Source organism: Phyllobates terribilis, unplaced genomic scaffold, assembly GCF_046119375.1.
Source record: "Phyllobates terribilis strain yellow unplaced genomic scaffold, ASM4611937v1 Scaffold_1__5_contigs__length_1240528914, whole genome shotgun sequence".
Lineage (NCBI taxonomy): Eukaryota > Metazoa > Chordata > Amphibia > Anura > Dendrobatidae > Phyllobates > Phyllobates terribilis.
In genome coordinates this window covers 1,014,388,214-1,014,407,695 of record NW_027362761.1, presented here as the reverse complement: position 1 = coordinate 1,014,407,695, position 19,482 = coordinate 1,014,388,214, and the positions used below count along the sequence as shown (strand labels likewise).

Genomic DNA, 19,482 nt, shown 5'->3' with positions numbered 1-19,482 from the left:
CTGAGAAAGCCTAAAACATTTTGGAAGAATGTTCTCTGGTCAGATGAGACAAAAGTAGAGCTTTTTGGGAAAAAGCATCAACATAGAGTGTAAAGGAAAAAAAAAGAGGCATTCAAAGAAAAGAACACGGTCCCTACAGTCAAACATGGCAGAGGTTCCCTGATGTTTTTGGGTTGCTTTGCTGCCTCTGGCACTGGACTGCTTGACCGTGTGCATGGCATTATGAAGTCTGAAGACTACCAACAAATTTTGCAGCATAATGTAGGTCCCAGTGTGAGAATGCTGGGTCTCCCTCAGAGGTCATGGGTCTTCCAGCAGGACAATGACCCAAAACACACTTCCAAAAGCACTATAAAATGGTTTGAGAGAAAGCACTGGAGACTTCTAAGGTGGCCAGCAATGAGTCCAGACCTGAATCCCATAGAACACCTGTGGAGAAGGCACCCTTCAAATATCAGGGACCTGGAGCAGTTTGCCAAAGAAGAATGGTCTACAATTCCAGCAGAGCATTGTAAGAAACTCATTGATGGTTACCGGAAGCGGTTGTTCGCAGTTATTTTGGCTAAAGGTTGTGCAACCAAGTATTAGGCTGAGGGTGCCAATACTTTTGTCTGGCCCATTTTTGGAGTTTTGTGTGAAATGATCAATGATTTGATTTTTGCTTCATTCTCTTTTGTGTTTTTTCCTTGCAAGCAAATTAAATGAAGATAATAATACCAAAGAATTTTCATTTTCAGGAAGAAACGGAGTATTATCTGACAGAATTGCAGGGGTGCCAATACTTTTGGCCACCACTGTATAAAATGAAGCTGTACTCATCTTCCTCCAGTTACTGGGATTCTGAGCAGGCAGCCCCGTGGTCTGTGTTTGCACCAAAAGAAAGTTGTCACCCTTCAAAGCAGCAACAGGAGCACAAGGAACTGTAATCGACTGCCGTGATCATCGATGGCATCAGGGATGACACGCTGCTGAAGACACCTAACTACGGCAGCCAATCACAGGCCTCAGCGGTTCTGCTGCCTCTTTGAATATTGCCGACTTCCTTTCTGTGCAAACGTAGACCATGGATTCACTGAATCCCGGTAAGTGCCAATAGGTTAATCTAGCATAATTTGATATTTTTTTTAATATACCAAGCCACTGATAAAATTAAAATTTATTTTTCCCAGACAACCCCTTTGAGTTATCATACACATTAGGCAAAAGTCAGCCTAATCCAACAATACTGGACAGAGAGGAGGATTCAATCTGTTGAATTTTAAACAAACCTGTCAGTAAAAAAATGGTATTTACCTGCAGCTATAGGGGAAATCTGCAGCTAAACACAATTTAAAGTGTGTTCTGGTGTCTAATTGTAAGTGTGCCTGCCGGGTGAAAATTAAGTTTTGTTCTCCCTGAAGCTGCTCGCTTCTGGTCACGGCTCTGGGACTGTGAACAGTCATGTAGTGAGCGCTGACTGTTCACAACCCCGGTGCCACCCCAATGACTTGCATTAGACCAACTAATCAGAAGAGGATTATGGAAAACCAATTAGTTAACATGATAACCATGGTCCTGCTGAATGTTTCTGTAACGGCTATCTTACTACTCTATATGAGAACCACGAATTAACTACCGTATTTTGCAGATTATAAGGCGCATCTCAAATTTTGGGGTGGAAAATAGGAAAAAATGTTTTGTTTTAAATAAAATGGTGCGCCTTATAATCCGTTTTACCTGGGGGGGGGGGCACAGCGGGGTCACTGCTTGTAGAGGTTGATGCTGACAGTGGCAGGAGTGGGGCAATGCTGCGAGCCTCGTCCTTTCAGAAGGTTCGCAGATTCAGGAGAACCAGGGCAGTGATGGCAGCGGGAGTGGGGCAATGCTGCAGGCCTAAAGCCTCATCCTCAGAAGAAGTCAGCGGTGAACGGAGGTTCCCTCTCCATCTATAGCCCTGGAATGGTCTTCAAGGAAAATGGCCACCGGATGCGGCGCATGAGCAGATCGAGATCTCGAGAGATGAGATCTCGTCTCCCGAGATCTCATCTCCCGAGATCTCAATCTGTGCATGCTCAGGCGGCCATTTTCCCAAAGCCCTCCGCAGGGCTATGTATGGGAGATGGAACCACCACTCACCGCCGACTTCTTCTGAGAGGATGGGGACCGCAGCATCGCGCTACTCTTGCCGCAGCCTGACCCCGTTCCACCAATGCCGCCCCCAGGTAAAATACCGTACCTTTGCATTATAACACACACACCCTTTTTCCTCCCAAGTTTGGGGGGGGAAGTGCGTCTTACAATCCAAAAAATACGATATATACTGCAATTCTGTAGCAATACAGTGAATAGTATAAGTGATTTAATTATGGCAGGTTAGAATCCCCTAGGGGGACTAAAAAAAACAATAAGAATAAATTGTTGACTCACCTCTTTTTTTTCCCTTATTAAAAGTAAAGAAATAAAAAGTAATCATTCTTGGTATAACTGCATCTGGCCTATAAAAATGAATTAACCCAATGGGTAAAGACTGTAAAGAAAAAAAAAATTGCAATTGCCAGAATTGTGATTTTTTTGGCAACTCCACTCTTATTACATTAATAAGAGATCAAATAATCCTATCCACGCCAAAATGGAAACAATGAAAATGTCTGCTCACAATGCAAAAATCACAGTTCCATCGACGTAAAAATGAAAACATTACGAGTCTTGGAAAATGGAAGCAAAAACTACTTTTTTTTTTTTTTTTTTTACAAATTTCCTCATTTTTTTTCTCAATTTAAATAAAAAAAATTACTAGTTTTGTGTTGCCATAATTGTGCTGACCTGGCAAAACAAACTGCCCACTAATTTTTTGAGCAGAATGAGCACAGTAAGAACAAAATCCTAAAAACAATTACGGAAATGCTTTTCTTGCTAAATTTCACCACACTTTAAATTTCTTCCCATTTTCCAGTGGATTTAATGGTAAAATGAATGGTGTGTTTCAAAATTATAACTTGTTCCACAAAAAAATAGCTCTAATATTGCTGCTGATGCAAAAACAAAAAAGTTGTGGCTCTTGGCAAACGACTTGCTGGAAAAGAATTAAATTACACATTTTCATGTTCCTGTGATTTTTGTATATGAGAACACACTGTTCAATTTAAACTCACACAAATTTCAGAATATTCTGATTTAAAACTGCAATTTGTCCTATTGGTCACAGTTTTCATTGGGGTTTTTCCAACTGAATACTTTCAGCATTCAAATAATTAATGATAATGGCAGATATAACACCAGCCAGCAGCCAGTAATCAACCAAAATATGTTGGTATTGGACATGTACGTACACCAGCAGCATGCATCACTGACACCAGTACTTGTTGAACAAGAAATGATTGCATACCATGCAAATAAATGAGGAAGTACTTTTAGTCCATTTTGCATTTAGCTTTCGGATTCGTGCTCGCTGTGAAAGTGGCAAAGTGATCATTAGCGCCACACAGAGGCATTGCATTTTGCATAAGTCAATAGCATCTTCCAGTGTCAGGCTGTCCTCGTCCTTTAATAAAAAAGGAAATGCTGTTAAAGGATTTACAGTATATGTTTTATTAGGATGTACACACTCTTCTTCTACACTTTACTGCATATATTCTATATTGTAGGGAGTAGATTATCAGTAGGGAGTAGATTATCAGTAGGGAAGTTCTGATTTGCTCCATAATATAACATTTGTTGAGACGGCTTATAGACACCTGTGAAGACCCGGGGTCTTCTGTCGGCATAATAGTACTCAGACAACACAGGTTGAGGGTGAAACAGTGTGGCAATACTTTATTGAACCACAAAACGGACAATACACACATAGACCAATCCCAGCAAATACCCAAGATGGTACAACATTACACAGCCCTCACCATTCTGCTGGCCCGCCTGGGATAGAACAGCTGCGACTTTGGGAATTCCAGCGCTAATTATCTCAACCAGTGGCCCTCCGCTTCTGGCGGGCTCCCACAGAGAGAAGATAGCAGCAAGCTTAGAAAGCAAGCAGTCCATCGAGGTACAAGGCCAGGAGACTCAAGGGTCCTTCCCTGGCCTCTCCGAGAGTTTCCATGGGGTCGGATGACCGGATGGTCCCAATCTGGCTTCTCTGAATGTCTCCATGGGTTCTAGGTGACCTGAGGGTCCCATCTGGCAACCCCAAACAACATATACATGGGGCCAGGTGATTTCATCGTCCCAACCTGGTCTCCCCAAATGTATCCATGGGCTCTCTGATGGTCAATGGAACAGACCCGTATCTTTCCAGTCAGGGCTATATACCCTTAGGCTGGAATCATGTAGAATCCAAATCTGTGTCTCTTTGGTTAAATCCATGCTTCCAAGCTGATGGTTTCAGAGAGTGACCCTTGACTCTCCCTGTAAAGTCTCTTTCCAATTTCTGTTTCAAGTCTCACTGCTACAGAAGCACATGTCCTTTTTAAGTACACATCCACAGGTCAAGGGGTTAGGGAGTGCATTACTCACAGGGCTCAGGTCTTATTGTTTGAGCTAATCAATTTAAATAGTTGGTATTGCAGGGGCTCTTGTAAATAAACATCATTGTTTCAGAATCAAAGAGAAGACAACATTCAGGGCTATACAAATACTGATCTGTCCTTCTTGACCAGCCACAGAAATACACATACATTTACAAGTCAACACATAGATAATAGTGTATTTCTCTTGGATTAACAACTCTAAACGTCTGGCTGATTAGGATTATAGGCTGTATTGTCACAACACCAGAGTATTGTTGTAATATGTGCTTATAGTTTACCAGGTAGGTCACAATCTAATAACCCATTAAAGACCTGCAATACTTTACAGTACTTAATTTTCAGCCAAATCATTGGTGACCATTAATAGGGAATCTGTCAGCTGGTTTTTGCTATGAAATCTGAGGACAGCATGAGGAAGGGATTAAAACACAGAATTCAAGGATGCCTCACATGTCAAGCTGTGTGCTGTTGTTTACTAGCTAGCCTGCGCTTGCAAGTCCGACTCTGCCCCTTCTGTGATTAGCTGCTCACTGTCTAAAGACAATGTACATAAAGAGCAGGTTGTGGGCGTGGTTAGCTTTCTGAACTCTATTTCATGCTAAATCTAAATACTCTTTGTGTCAGAACTGCTGAATCCAGTAAACTAAGTGATACATTGCTGGATTCAGGGTATTTTTGCTTATATCATACTGCTCTCAGATGAGGTAGCAAAACCTGTTGACAGATTCCCTTTAAGGCCATTTTCACACATTCAGTATTTGGTCAGTATTTTACGTCAGTATTTGTAAGCCAAAATCAGCAGTGGAACAATCAGAGGAAAAGTATAATAGAAACACGTCACCACTAGTGATGAGCAAGCATGCTTGCTACTGCTCGGTGCTCGCTTGAGCATCTCACTGCTCGAGACGCTTGGCGATCGCCGATTAATTCCGGGGTTGCTCGGTGGGAGCTCGGGTCCCCTCCCTGCATGTTTGGCGCTCTTTACAGAGCCAATGAACATGCAGGGATTGCCTACCACTCACTGTAATGCCGCAGCCATATTGGTTGTGGCATTACAGTGATTGGCTGGCCGCACAGCGTCATCAGGTCTATATCAGACCTGGAGCCGCTGTGCTCGTCAGTCTACTCCGCAATCAGGCAGTGTAGGGAGAGGTGCTGCTGAGCTAGGGAGAGATTCGCTGGTTTATTAGTTAGTGTAGGTAGAAAAGAAGTAGATTACACATATCTATCTCAACAAACAGTCCTTCTGAGGACTAATCCATCTGCAGAGATATCAGGCAGGCAGGGTATATAGGCAAGCAGGCAGTGTATATAGCAGACTGCAGTGCATATAGCACAAGAGGCTCCATTTCAGTTCTGTCTGCTGCTGCTGCTGTTAGATATTTCTAGACATAAGCCCAGGTCTCAGGGGCCAGGAATAATTTTTTTTTGGATCTTAATCCTCATTATTTGCTTAAAAAGCAATCCAGAGAACACAGTTTTTCTGCGCCATTTGCTTGTTGGCACTGCAGAATACAGCCAGGTCCATTTCATATTACAGCGCTAAAAATCCAGCTATTTAAAACTGTGGTTTGTCTGTCACATGGATCACATATAATTGCGCTGAAAATATTGCCATTTCTGGCCTCCATTGAAATTTTTTTTCAGTGTGTCAGTGAAGTTATTGACACCAGTTTGTTGTTCAAAATAGATACCTATAGGCCAGGTATTTAAATCTGTGTTTTCTCCGTCACTTGGATCACATATGCGTTTTCAGAAAATACTGCCATTTCTGGCCTCCATTAAAAATTTGTTTCAGTGTGTCAGTGAAGCTATTGACACCAGTTTGCTGTTCAAAATAGTTACCTACAGGCCAGCTATTTAAAACTGTGTTTTCTCCGTCACACGGATCACAAATAAGTTTTCAGAAAATACTGCCATTTCTGGCCTCCATTAAAAATTTGTTTCAGTGTGTCAGTGAAGCTATTGACACCTGTTTTCTGTTCAAAATAGTTACCTTCAGGCCAGCTATTTAAAATTGTGTTTTCTCCGTCACACGGATCACATATAAGTTCACTCCAAATTCAGTCATTTGTAGTGAGCGTGGAAGATATTGTCCTCCATTTAAAATGGGCAAAGCACGTGGCAAGGGACGGGGAAGTGGACGTGATGGTGATGGTGCATGCAGAGGCCGAGGCCGTGGGCAAGTTGAAATTGTGCCACAACAAACACCCACATCTTCTTCCTCGACCTTCCTGTTCCAATTAATAGGGGACCGCAGAACACCACTATTGAATACAGAGCAGTGTGAAAAGGTTATTGGTTGGATAGCAGATAATGTTTCCAGTCACTTAGCCACCACTACCACCACCCTGTCTTCCATACGGTCTAGTCTCAGTAGCTGTGAGTCTGGATCGCATATTCCTCACCCTGAACCTCCTTCCTCCCACCATGCCGAGTGCACAGAGACAACTGATCCCACATTTGGACACTCTGAAGAGCTGTTCACTTTTCCATTTATAGATTCAGGCCTCTCGCCCGGTCCACTTGAAGCGGGGCAAGAGGAGATCGCATGTAGCAATGCCCATATATTTGAGCAGCCACGGTCACACGAAGGCGACAGTGGGAAAGTGTTACAAGAGGTGGACGATGATGAGAGTCAATTGGCAGAAAGTCAGGAGGAGGACCAGGGTGCAGAAGTGGAAGACGAGGTGGTGGATGATATAGTAACTGACCCAACATGGCAGGAGGACATGCAGAGCGAGGACAGCAGCACACAGGGGGAGGGAGGCAGAGCACCCCAACAGGCAGGAAGAAGCAGTGTGGTGGCTGTAGACAGAAGGCAGGCAACCGTTCCCCGTAACACCAACACGAAGGAAGTTGCCAGTACAACTGTTAGGTCTTCCCGAGTCTGGTTGTTTTTTAAAGACTCTGCTGATAACCCTAAAAAGGCCATTTGCACCACCTGTCAGGCCAGCATCAGCAGGGGTGGCAAAACTACAGCCTGACCACCACCAGCATGATCAGGCACATGGCAGCAAAGTGGGTCCAGGAACAGTGTATCCGGGTGGCACCACTGCTTCTTCCGCTGTTGTGCATGCAAGCCAATCCCCTGTACATGGTGCATGCAAAGATGCCTCCTGCCCTGCACCTGTCGTTGCACACTCTCAAGTAGCAGCATCAGGAAGCATGTCCTTGTCCCAGCGCAGCGTTCATTTGTCGATACCCCAGTCCTTGGAACACAAGCACAAATATGCAGCCAATGCCCCACAGGCCACACTACTAAATTCCCACATTTCGCGACTGTTAGCGCTCAAAATGTTGTCTTTTAGGCTCGTGGAGATGGAAGCATTCCGGAACCTGATGGCGGCGGCCGTCCCTTGGTACTCGGTCCTCAGCCGCCACTATTTCTCCCGATGTGCCATCCCCCCATTATATAAGCACGTGTCCCAAATATTAGCCGTGCCCTCAACAACGCAGTTACCAGGAAAGTCCAAATAACCACGGACACGTGGACAAGTGCTTGTGGGCAGGGACGGTACATCTCGCTGATGGCACACTGGGTTAACATAGTGGAAACCGGGACCCAGTTGGACCTTGGGACGGAACACATGATCCCGAGGCCAAGGATTTGGGGCCTAGGTCAATCAGGGTTGCCCTCACAGACTACAGCTCCTGCACTTCATCCTCCTCAGCCTCCTCCTCTTCTTCATGCAAACCCCATGAGGTATTTGGATTTATTTATTTTTGAAATTTGTGGTGTTTCCTTCTCTCTATAGGATTTATCCTCCTCCTCTTCAGCCTCCATCTCCAAAATGACCACATCAGTCACAAGCTGGAAGCACTGCAGCACTGCCTCGGCCAAGCGGCAACAGACTGTGCTGAACTAATATGCTTAGGTGACAAACCGCACAATGCTGAAGAGTTGTGGATAGCTCTGAAAGAGCAGGGAGATCTGTGTCTCACACCCCTGAACCTACACCCAGGCATGGTCGTGTTTGACAATGGCCGGAACCTGGAGGCCGCTCCGAGGCGAGGCGAGCTCACACGTACTATGCCTGGCCCATGTGCTTAACCTCGTGGTTCAGCGATTTCTCAAATCCTACCCGGAGCTGCTGGATCTGCTTGTTAAAGTACGCCGCCTGTGTGCCCATTTTAGAAAGTCACCTACAGCTTCCGCCGCCCTTGCCGTGTTTCAGCAGCGTTTGCAGCTTCCGGCTCACAGACTGGTGTGTGATGTCCCCTCGCGTTGGAACTCTACACTGCAGATGTTGGGAAGGATTTGTGAGCAGAAGAGGGCAGTTGTTGAGTACTAGCATTAACAAGGCCTTCGGTATTCAGTTCAGACTCCACACATAAGACCTCAGGAGTGGACTCGGACGTCAGACATATGTAGCAAAACATTGATGACTCCACCAAGATGGTGAGCGGCGATGACGCCATAATTAGTGTCACCATCCCGCTTCTCTGTCTTCTGAAATGCTCTCTGCTCACAATCAAAGAGGATGCATTGCAGGCGGAGCACGAGGAGATGGAGCAAGGAACCATACAGGGTGATAACACACAGCCCAGCCTCATCTCATTCCAATGTGGATTGGGTGACAATGAGGAAGAGGAGGAGGAAGAACAGGAGCTAGTTTCATGCACTATAGACGGTACTACCTGCACAACTGTCATACCGTCTGTTCAGCGTGGAAGGCTTGATGACAGGGAGGAGGAGGATGAGAGCATGGTCAGTCATCCTCTTGGTGATGACACGTAAGTCTTGCCTGTTAGCAGTCTGGCACACATGGCTGAGTTTATGTTATGCTGCCTTTCACGTGACCCTCGCGTTCTCAAAATTTTGGGTAACAGTCATTACTGGTTGGTGACACTTCTAGACCCATGCTACAAGGAGAACTTTATATCTCTTATTCCTGAGGCGGAAAGGTCTACAAAAATGGGGCAGTACCAGAAGACCCTTGTGGAACTATTAAAAAATTCCCATCTGAAAACGCTGGCGGCAGAGGTCACAGTTTGTTGGACAACCAAGGACTACAGGCGAGAGAGACACAACTCCAATCCAGTAGAGGCAGGGGAACACTGTCAACGTTCGTGGGGTACTCTCACAATGAGTGCAAAGTTTGGGAAGATGCTGAAGGAGTACCTTGCCGACTGTGCCAACGTCCTCCGTGATTCCTCTGTGCTTTATAATTATTGGTTATCCAAGCTGGATACGTGGAATGAACTGGCTCTCTACGCCTTGGAGTTCCAGGCCTGTCCTGCCGTTAGTGTTTTATCAGAGCGGGTTTTTAGTGCCGCTGGTGGAATTATAGCTGATAAGCGCATCCGCCTGTCAACTGAAAATGCTGACAGGCTGACTCTTGTAAAAATGAACAAGGGCTGGATTGGGCCAGACTTCTCAACACCACCGAATGATAGCAGCGTAACATAAACTCAAATCCAGGGTCTTTTTTGGGAGGTGTATTCCCATGCACCTTTTCACAGCCACACATGGGTATACGCTTCCTGATTTACGCTATTTGCTCTTGTCCTCTTCCTTCTCCTCATCCTCATCCTCCACCACCATATCACCAGGGTGACCGTGGTCCATGATGCAGCACCTACATAATTGTTTTAAAGGGTGTTTATGATGCCTGTAAAAAAAATCTTTTTATACAGTATGTTCATGTAAGTGTTTGTCAGCCTATACACTTAGTGCATGGGCATTACAAGTATAGCAGACCCGCTCCTTTCTAATGGGAACATTTTTTTTATGAGGCCCTCCTCCACGTCTCTTCCAAATGGCATTGGAGTGCCTCCCAATTTTAGGCAACCCTTGCATTCACTGCATAGGCCAACAATATGGGAGACCCACTTCCTAATAATGGGAACATTTTTTCATGAGGCCCTCTAGGTCTCTTCCAAGGGAAATTGGAGTGCCTCCCAATTTTTGGCAACCCTTGCATTCACTGCATAGGCCAACAATATGGGAGACCCACTTCCTAATAATGGTAACATTTTTTCATGAGGCCCTCTACGTCTCTTCCAAGGGGCATTGGAGTGCCTCCCAATTTTTGGCAACACTTGCATTCACTGCACAGGCAAACACAATGGGAAACCCACTTCCTAATAATGGGAACATTGTTTTCAGGAGGCCCTCTGACCTCCACGTCTCTTCCAAGGGGCATTGGAGTGCCTCCAAATTTTTGGCAACCCTTGCATTTACTGCATAGGCCAACACTATAGGAGATCCACATCCTAATAATGGGAACATTTTTTCATGAGGCCCACTACGTCTCTTCCAAGGGGCTTAGGAGTGCCTCCCAATTTTTGGCAACCCTTGCATTCACTGCATAGGCAAACACAATGGTAAACCCACTTCCTAATAATGGGAACATTGCTTTCAGGAGGCCCTCCTCTAAGACTCTTCAAAGGGGTATTGGGGTGCGTCCAAATTTTCAAAGGGGTGTTGGGATGCGTCCAAATTTTGGGCAGGCCTGCCACTCACTGCATATGCAATAACAATATAGGAGACCCACTCTTTAGTAATGGGAACAACAAAGCATAGCCGGCTGATGGCTCTATAAGAATAGTGAAGGCCGACTGCTGGCCCTTTAAGAAGAGTAAAGGCTGTGTGATGGCCCTATAAAAATAGGCTTTGTGACTTTCAGAGTCACTCCTTCATAAATGAAACAGGATGTGTCTGATCATGTCTCACACACCACATGGCCAGATAAGGTTGTTAAAATGACATCTCCTGGTGAATGCATTTGTCACGCTTGAAAACAATGCAAAAGTGCAAAAATGCATCAAAAACGCCACGTGTGAACATAGCCCAAGGTGGGGAGGAGTATTTTTGGTTTTGGTTATTTATTTTGCCTTATATACAAGTCATTACCCTGGAAAGGATGTTTTTTAACATATTTCCCAGGAAAATCCATTTTGGTTTAGTTTTTGCATGTTTTATTGTGAGTCCGTAAAAGAGGCGTAATACTTCAGACAATGTTGTTGACAGCAGTGATCTGGGAGTCAGAGATGCTTCCAGTGGTCTTCCCCATGCTGTTCCCATGTCATTTGAGCACTGTTCCCATCGATTTGGGCATTTTTTAGGCCCTCTGCAGATCGCCGGGGGGAGCCGCCTGAAAAATGCTCGAGTTTCCCATAGACTTACATTGGGCTCGATGCTCGGGTTGAGCACCCAAGTATTCCAATGTGCTTGGCTCGACCCGAGTAATGAGCACCCGAGCATTTTAGTGCTCGCCCATCAATAGTCACCACTTCTGTATTTATCACCCACTCCTGGTTTTTGTTTACAAATACTGATGTAAATTACTAACCAAATACAGAATGTGTGAACGTGGCCTAATAGTATACTGGGTGCAGGGAGGGTGTAGGGGGGACACAGCCATTTCTGCTATTCCTGATTCACTGCCTAATTTAGGTATTACTACCTTGGTCATGAATGTTGATTGACTTACTGCATTTAAGGTGAATGGGTATATGGAGCTGTAAGCTCAGGGAAGCTGGGGGGATAACAAATAGGATGATTATATAGTTGCACTTGCACAAGAATTAATATAGTACTCTTGTTTGTCTCCCCTGTCTTCATCCCCTCTATTGTTTCTATCTAGTGGATAGGTAGAAAATTGCTGCATTAATTATCTTTTTTAACTAACTTGAATACTCCTTTGGATTACTTGATTCCATATAATTATGATAGATATTGTATTGAATCCATCGAATCTACTTTGAGCTTGGAACATTAATGAAATCGTGCTGTCTTTCCAACCCTGTTCTCTTGGAGGTTTTTTACCCTGCCTTTTTAGTTGTTCAATTTTTATGTATTTTGGATAATAAAACTTTATGATTTTAATATATATTTGTCAGAATCTCTTCTTATCTGGCGGTTATATGCCGTATATAGATTAATTGGTATATATTGTTCGGAAGTGTCTGACTGCATTTTTGGACTTTTTTGAGTATAATGACTGCACACCTGAATAGATAGATGTGCTCAGATAGGTGTGTCTTTTTCATCTAGTACTTGAGTTAAACTTTTATATTTTATAAAAGAGACCGTTTTCTTCTACGAAAGGACCACCCAGCAGCATTCAGGTTTGTTGGGGCTTTGTTTGCTGCTGTGCAGGCTTCTTGCAAAGCTTAATGTCAGGCAGATTCAGAGCCAATTAATTATCTGGGGAGACTATAACCATGACTGGACCCTGTTAACGGTAAGAGCAGCTGCAATAACCCATCACTCCATCCATCAAGTTTTGTGGTGCCACCCAAAACACCAGTTTCTGATATAATCTAGCATCGGGATGTAGTATATGGTAACACCCTCAGTGTTCTTACCCTAATGTAGGGGTGTGGACTAGGGATGATTCATTTTGGGGTATGATCTGAGGTCTAAATCAATTATGGGATTTGGTCTTGGCTCTGAATTTTATTTAGGGGTCTAATCAGAGTTCATCAATTTTACGGTTTGATCTGGTGCTTGATTAAATTTGGGGTCTATTCAGGGGTCTGATTATTTTTTATTGGCTGGTCAGAGGTAGATATGTAGGAAGCTGCAGCATAAAGGAAAGTCTTTTAGAGCTTTGTAATATCAGAGGCTGCAATTTTATTGTAAGTAACCCAAAGAAAATCCATAATGCTTTAGTGCCCTATTGCCTACTTACCAGGTGCCATATATAAAATGTTTGCCCTCTTATATGGCTTCCTCAGGGACTTGATGCAACTTCTGTCTTTGCATTCCCTATAACTAAGCTCCTGATATAAGAAGTCATTAGTATTAGTAATAAACCTAGCTGCCAAACTCCGGGCCCAATCCTCTGATGAATTTTCTTTACTACATGAAGATATTACCTGTTTGGGTTTAGATTCAGCATGTATTCTCAGTGCCATGGAGCATGAAACAACAGAAGTGATTGCACGGGCATCTGTCTGACATGTAGGAAGAAGAGTAATGCATTTTTGTACCTATGAAAGAAAAAAAACAAACACTTTAAAAATGTTATTGCTGCAGTTATACAGTTGATACGTATAAGGGTGTATTCATATGTGCTAGATTTATGGCTTTTTTCTTCCAGTAGCAAAAGCTCTACAAAACTGGAAAACATAAAACATATTCTCAGGCTAAGTTTATACGCATTTATGATACACTTTTTTGGTCAAGATAAAGGCAGAATTTTTACATTTGTTTTTTCTTTCATTTTTTTTCAGGAGGTTTTAGTATTTTGATTTCTTTTAATGTATTTTTTCACCTGTCACTATTGGTTGCATTTATGATGAATCTTTATATTTATTTCAAATGATGAGATTCATAGATAGTTCAAAGATTCCTCTTAAAATCATATGGTTAGGTATGTAAAAAAAAACACAAAACTGCCATAAAACAACCAATCTTTTGGTATGGTGTAAATGCTCCTGTTCTCCTGAATTTGTCATTGTTTCGCCTTGGCTTTCTCAAGGATTCCTTGAGAAGGCCAAGTCGAAATGTACGTTGGAGTCCAGGGGTCTTGATTGTTTGGTCAATTTCCCGTTTTCATACAGTACAGACCAAAAGTTTGGACACACCTTCTCATTTAAAGATTTTTCTGTATTTTCATGACTATGAAAATTGTACATTCACACTGAAGGCATCAAAACTATGAATTAACACATGTGAAATTATATACTTAACAAAAAAGTGTGAAACAACTGAAAATATGTCTTATATTCTAGGTTCTTCAAAGTAGCCACCTTTTGGTTTGATGACTGCTTTGCACACTCTTGGCATTCTCTTGATGAGCTTCAAGAGGTAGTCACCGGAAATGGTTTTCACTTCACAGGTGTGCCCTGTCAGGTTTAATAAGTGGGATTTCTTGCCTTATAAATGGGGTTGGGACCATCAGTTGTGTTGTGCAGAAGTCTGGTGGAAACACAGCTGATAGTCCTACTGAATAGACTGTTAGAATGTGTATTATGGCAAGAAAAAAGCAGCTAAGTAAAGAAAAACGAGTGGCCATCATTACTTTAAGAAACGAAGGTCAGTCAGTGCGAAAAATTGGGAAAACTTTGAAAGTGTCCCCAAGTGCAGTTGCAAAAACCATCAAGCGCTACAAAGAAACTGGCTCACATGAGGACCGCCCCAGGAAAGGAAGACCAAGAGTCACCTCTGCTTCTGAGGATAAGTTTATCCGAGTCCCCAGCCTCAGAAATCGCAGGTTAACAGCAGCTCAGATTAGAGACCAGGTCAATGCCATATATTGTGGTAGGACGACTCGCTCGGCTGCTTCTGGAAGTAGGCTCAGGAACCAGGTTTTCTCTGCAAGCTTTATTATATGGCATAAAGCCCTGCAACTCCAGCAAAAAAAACACTGCCTTACTGGCAAAACAACAAAACAAAAGATAAATGGTAGCACAGTCCATGTTTGTGTGTGCGGTACACCTATACAGGTTATGTCCAGCCTTCAGCTTCGTCATAAGCTACGGCTGTCCAGTCTGGAGACCTTGCCTCTCCAAACACAACATAGAGAAAAAAAACAGGACTGAAGATTTAAAGTTTGCTCAGCCACACCCTGAGGGGGAGGTATGGGGAATGACTTCCATCCCTCTCTACGTCATTCCCATAAAACCACACCATTTAAAAGAGAAAAATCCCAGCACATAAAATGCTGGCCGAAATTCAGTAGGTCTCGGTTTACACAGGAAAGCATCCTGAGTGACACATACCTCCCCTCGCATATAACACCAGTGTCTCTGTCACAATAAATACGCACACTGTATATATATACAGTATACTGTATAAATATTTAGATATTATTATACTCTGTCTTTTTCTAAGTCCCTTTATATGAAGCCATGTCAATTAGTAAGGAGTACTATACTGACCATATATATTCTACCCATACCTGATGCATTTTCCATTAACTTTCTTTTGTGTAATTGCTCTCCATGTTTTACTGTAGGTTTTAATATTTGTGTGTACTAATAAAATTATATTTGTAGATTTTTTTGTGGTTATTGATTTTTGTATTTTTTTTAAGTTTAGGATACCCACTTAGTCCCTATATGCATTATTTAATGTTTTTGTGTAGGTTTAAAGTGTATGTAATGTGGTTAAAACACCCCAAAAATGCGGTTTGTTCTAAAAATGCAATATGTGAAAGTACCCCAAAATAAGTCATAAAGTTAGCAATTTGTAACCATAATTAGTAATTAATAAGTTTCCGATTATATTAACCCCTTAGTGTTTACAACATATCTAACACATGCTGGCATAATAGTTAGAATGACTTTCATTTAGTAAGTTACACAATAGATTTTTGATAAAAAATAAAGTTTAGTTTACCTCAAAATCAGGACACTGTGACTATCGTACACAGCACATAGCCATACTCTCAAACCCCTTCCAAAATGACAAAGCATTGTGCCAAACTAAGCCAACAAATCAATTCATAATGGACATCGTTATTTCAGTATATCAGTTTAACAGACATATTTTACTAAACGGCAAGAATTTGTACCTGTTCCTTCCAGTTCATGGTCTTTAGGGGTTTAAAGAGAGGTTTGGGCAAGTTGTCTTTTAACATAATAATTGTTGTTGGAAAGTTTTTGTTTACCTAAAGAAAAAAAAAGGAAATCTGTAATATTGTTATCACATTCAACATCTCAATTACTCCTTCAGAATCATCAATAAGTCATTCTTGGTCATTTTTATTTATTTATTTATTTGCATTTCAGATTTGGATGAGACTAGTCCATAAACTTCTTACCTCTGTTAATAAGGCTTTAGTCTTAAGGGAAGATCTGATATGGTATCCATAAACCCTGAGATGATCCGATTCCTGTCCATCAGTTAGCACAACGTCAATGTTGTTTTCCAGGGAATCTAACATTAGCATATTTAAGAAACATGTTTGCTCAGGAAACATTCCGCTGTCAGACACCATCAGAAAGTAAGGAGACTGCTCCCTGAGAAAAGATTTCCATTCTGATGAGAGAAAGTTTGAGAACGTGTACACGGCGGTGTTCGTATTTTTCTGCAGGTGAATTTTCAATTGAGTTCGCCAGGACATTAACGTCGGACGTCGGGAATAAGTTTCTTCCATATCCTGTAAATAGCACAAAAAACACTTGAGGTGATATATATGTTCATAATTGTATTCAGTTGGGAAATAATGCAAAATATCTATTAACATAAAAATTCAGAAAATCAGAGTTAGTAAATTGGAACTCTTTGGGTCCTTTCATTTGATATACAAAGGCCATTTTTTTTATTCTACCCCTACAAATGTCAGTTTCCAATGTGATATACAGTATAAGCTATCGATTCTTAAAAGCACAAGAAATTATAAACTGGCTGAAAATTACTGGTCTATACAGGAGTTACCTATCAACTCTCTCAACTAGGAGATCACTCCCTGCTCTGCAGCTATTGGCTGAAACCAAAGTCTACAGACTTCCTGTTCAGCAGCTATTGGTTGAAGCTGCACTTCACAGGCTTCGTGCTCTTTTTCTCCATGACTTAAAGGGGTTGTCCAGGTTTGGCAAGAAAGTCTGCTGTCACTTTATGCATACTCCCAACCACATTTCAACTAGACGTGCGCGTCTTTGCTCAATATAAATGAATTGAGTGAGGAAGTGCATGTGTCCAGAAGTCTGCATATAACATACTTGCAGTCACATGACCACTCGCTCCCGATGTCAGCACTGGAGAATCCTGACCGCACGCACTGTGAGGATTCACATAGATTGGCTGTAGATGGGCATGTCAATCCTGGCACAAGCCATTTAATTCTGCCCATTGTACTCTTAATACTTAGAATGCTGTTCTTCATTTCAGGTAATTCTCCCTACTATGGTAATGCTCTCAGGTTGCATACAGAGAGGCAGCAAACCAGGTAGTTTAGACTATGAATTCTGGTCTTTGGTAGTCTGAAAATGCTCTTAGATGAAGACAGGTATGGGAATCAGAGAAACTGCACCAGAAAGAATAAAAAGAAGGGCATTTATATATTGGCTATATATTAGACATTTATTGTGTTATGCTTATTGTAAGTTGGAGGACTGCTTTGCCCTCTTCTCCTCCGGGCAATTTTTTTATTTTTACACTTTTATTCTTTTCTCTTCATCCAAGATAACTTTTTTATTCCTCTGACATACCTGTAGGAGGGCTTGATTTTTGTGTGACGAGTTGTAGTTTTGAATGACACTCTTCATTTTATTGGACAACACACAGAGTAACAAAAATGAAAAATTCCAAGTGCGGTGAAATGGTGAAAAATATGCAATTTTTGGGTTTCGTTTTTAAATAGTTAATTTTATGATAAAAATAACTTAGTTATCTGATTATCCAGGTCAATACGATTACAGAAATATCAAACTTACATATATTTTTTTTAAACTTAAGTGAAAAAAAAATTGAGAAGTTTGTAAAAAGAAAAAAAATTGGTTCTTGTTGCAATTTCCTAAGACTCATAACACTTTGTTGCATTTTTTATGCATTTTTTGTGGCGGTGTGGTGACTGAAAAACGCATTTTAATCTTTTTCCCATTATTTTAATAGACTGAATTTTTATCTCATGCAGAAATACATTCCCTAATACGCCTCAGCAAGCTATCAATAAAGTTATTAATGGTTTTCTGAAGAATATCCTGCCACATTGAATGCACTCGAGCACGCAAATCATCAAGATCCACTGCTGGCAGCTCCTTTTCCAACTGCCAGACAATGACATCCCAGGTGCTGCAGGCAATTGTAACACGTTGAGGTTACACAGGCAGCTCACAGTAGGACAAGCAACATGTGGCCTGACACTGTTGTATTGAAAAAGACTCCTGTGACACTTTAGAGAAATGGTCATACTTCTGGTTCCATGATTTATCCATTATGTGCTGCTAGATGTCACACTATCAGCCTGCATCAAACAATGTCTTATGAAAACATTACTAGGCATTGGCACAACATTAAGCTACAAGTCAGACAACTAGCTACATGCACTCAAATGCTATCATGGCACAGAGCAAAACTGCAATGTAAGCTGCAATTGAAGTCTGTCCTCTTCAGTGATGAGTTGTGCTTTTGTCTGAGATGCTACGATAGCCAGAAATTGATCTGAAGATCACGTGTGCAACGCCATAAAGATGCCTTCACGAAGGAACGTCACATCAGTCCTACTCACAGATTATGGTGGCAACACATTGATTTAGTCATAGAACCAGTGGTAAGGCCATTTCTCTAAGGTGTCCCAGGAGTCATTTTTTAACAGGACACTACTAGGTTTACTAGGTCACACTAGGTCACTACTTGGTTTACTAGGTCACATGTTGTTTTTACTACTGTCAACAGTCTATGTAGCCTAAACGTGCTACCATGGGCAGCAGCATCTCCAGTTGACCATATCTGGGATGTCATTGGTCAGCCATTGCAAAGGGAGCTGCCAGCAGGGTGCCCAAGTGCATTCAATGTGGCAGAACATTACTCAAACAACCATTAATAACCTCACTAATAGCATGTCAAGGCGTGTAAGCATGTGCTTTTTTGAATGTGGCACTCATACATCATACTGAATAAATTGAAATGTTTAAATTTTTTTCTTTTGCACGCAATAAACATGTCTACATATCATTTGATTTCCATAACTCCATGACTTTCTTCTTGGTGTTGCAATCTCAATGTTGAGGACTGTGTCTATCTACCTACAACTATCTCTATAGCTACGCTCTCTTGTCCCTACTTCTTACATTTACTTCACGTAGGGTAGTCTTCTTCTCATTACCACATAGTATCGGTTTGTTCAATGACAGATCACTACACAGCATAAGCAGGGATAGAGCAGAGAAGCTGCTAGTGGACCTACACTCCAGCCACAGTATAAACAGTATGGGCCACTATTACAGCTTAAAATGTCATGAATTTAGAAAACCGTAAACAATTTTTAGTTGATGTATATTGCAAATACTTTTTTTCTTGAGTTTTGAACAACTTTAAATGTAGCATTTCCAGGCACAAAAAGTTCTATAACAATTCTGCTGT

General features: G+C 42.0%; 1 protein-coding gene across 3 annotated transcripts in view; it reads right to left on the bottom strand.

The window, feature by feature from the left end:
* Positions 1-19,482, bottom strand: part of LOC141157235 (probable ATP-dependent RNA helicase DDX60) — a 233,263-nt gene that overhangs the window by 204,527 nt on the left and 9,254 nt on the right. For all 3 annotated transcript variants that reach the window (XM_073644250.1, XM_073644254.1, XM_073644263.1), the window contains exons 5-8: positions 16,220-16,558; positions 15,971-16,066; positions 13,329-13,442; positions 3,365-3,520 (exon numbers count right to left, since the gene is read on the bottom strand). In XM_073644250.1, the coding sequence (XP_073500351.1) occupies positions 3,365-3,520; positions 13,329-13,442; positions 15,971-16,066; positions 16,220-16,558 (705 nt within the window). The remainder of the gene's footprint in view (positions 1-3,364; positions 3,521-13,328; positions 13,443-15,970; positions 16,067-16,219; positions 16,559-19,482) is intronic.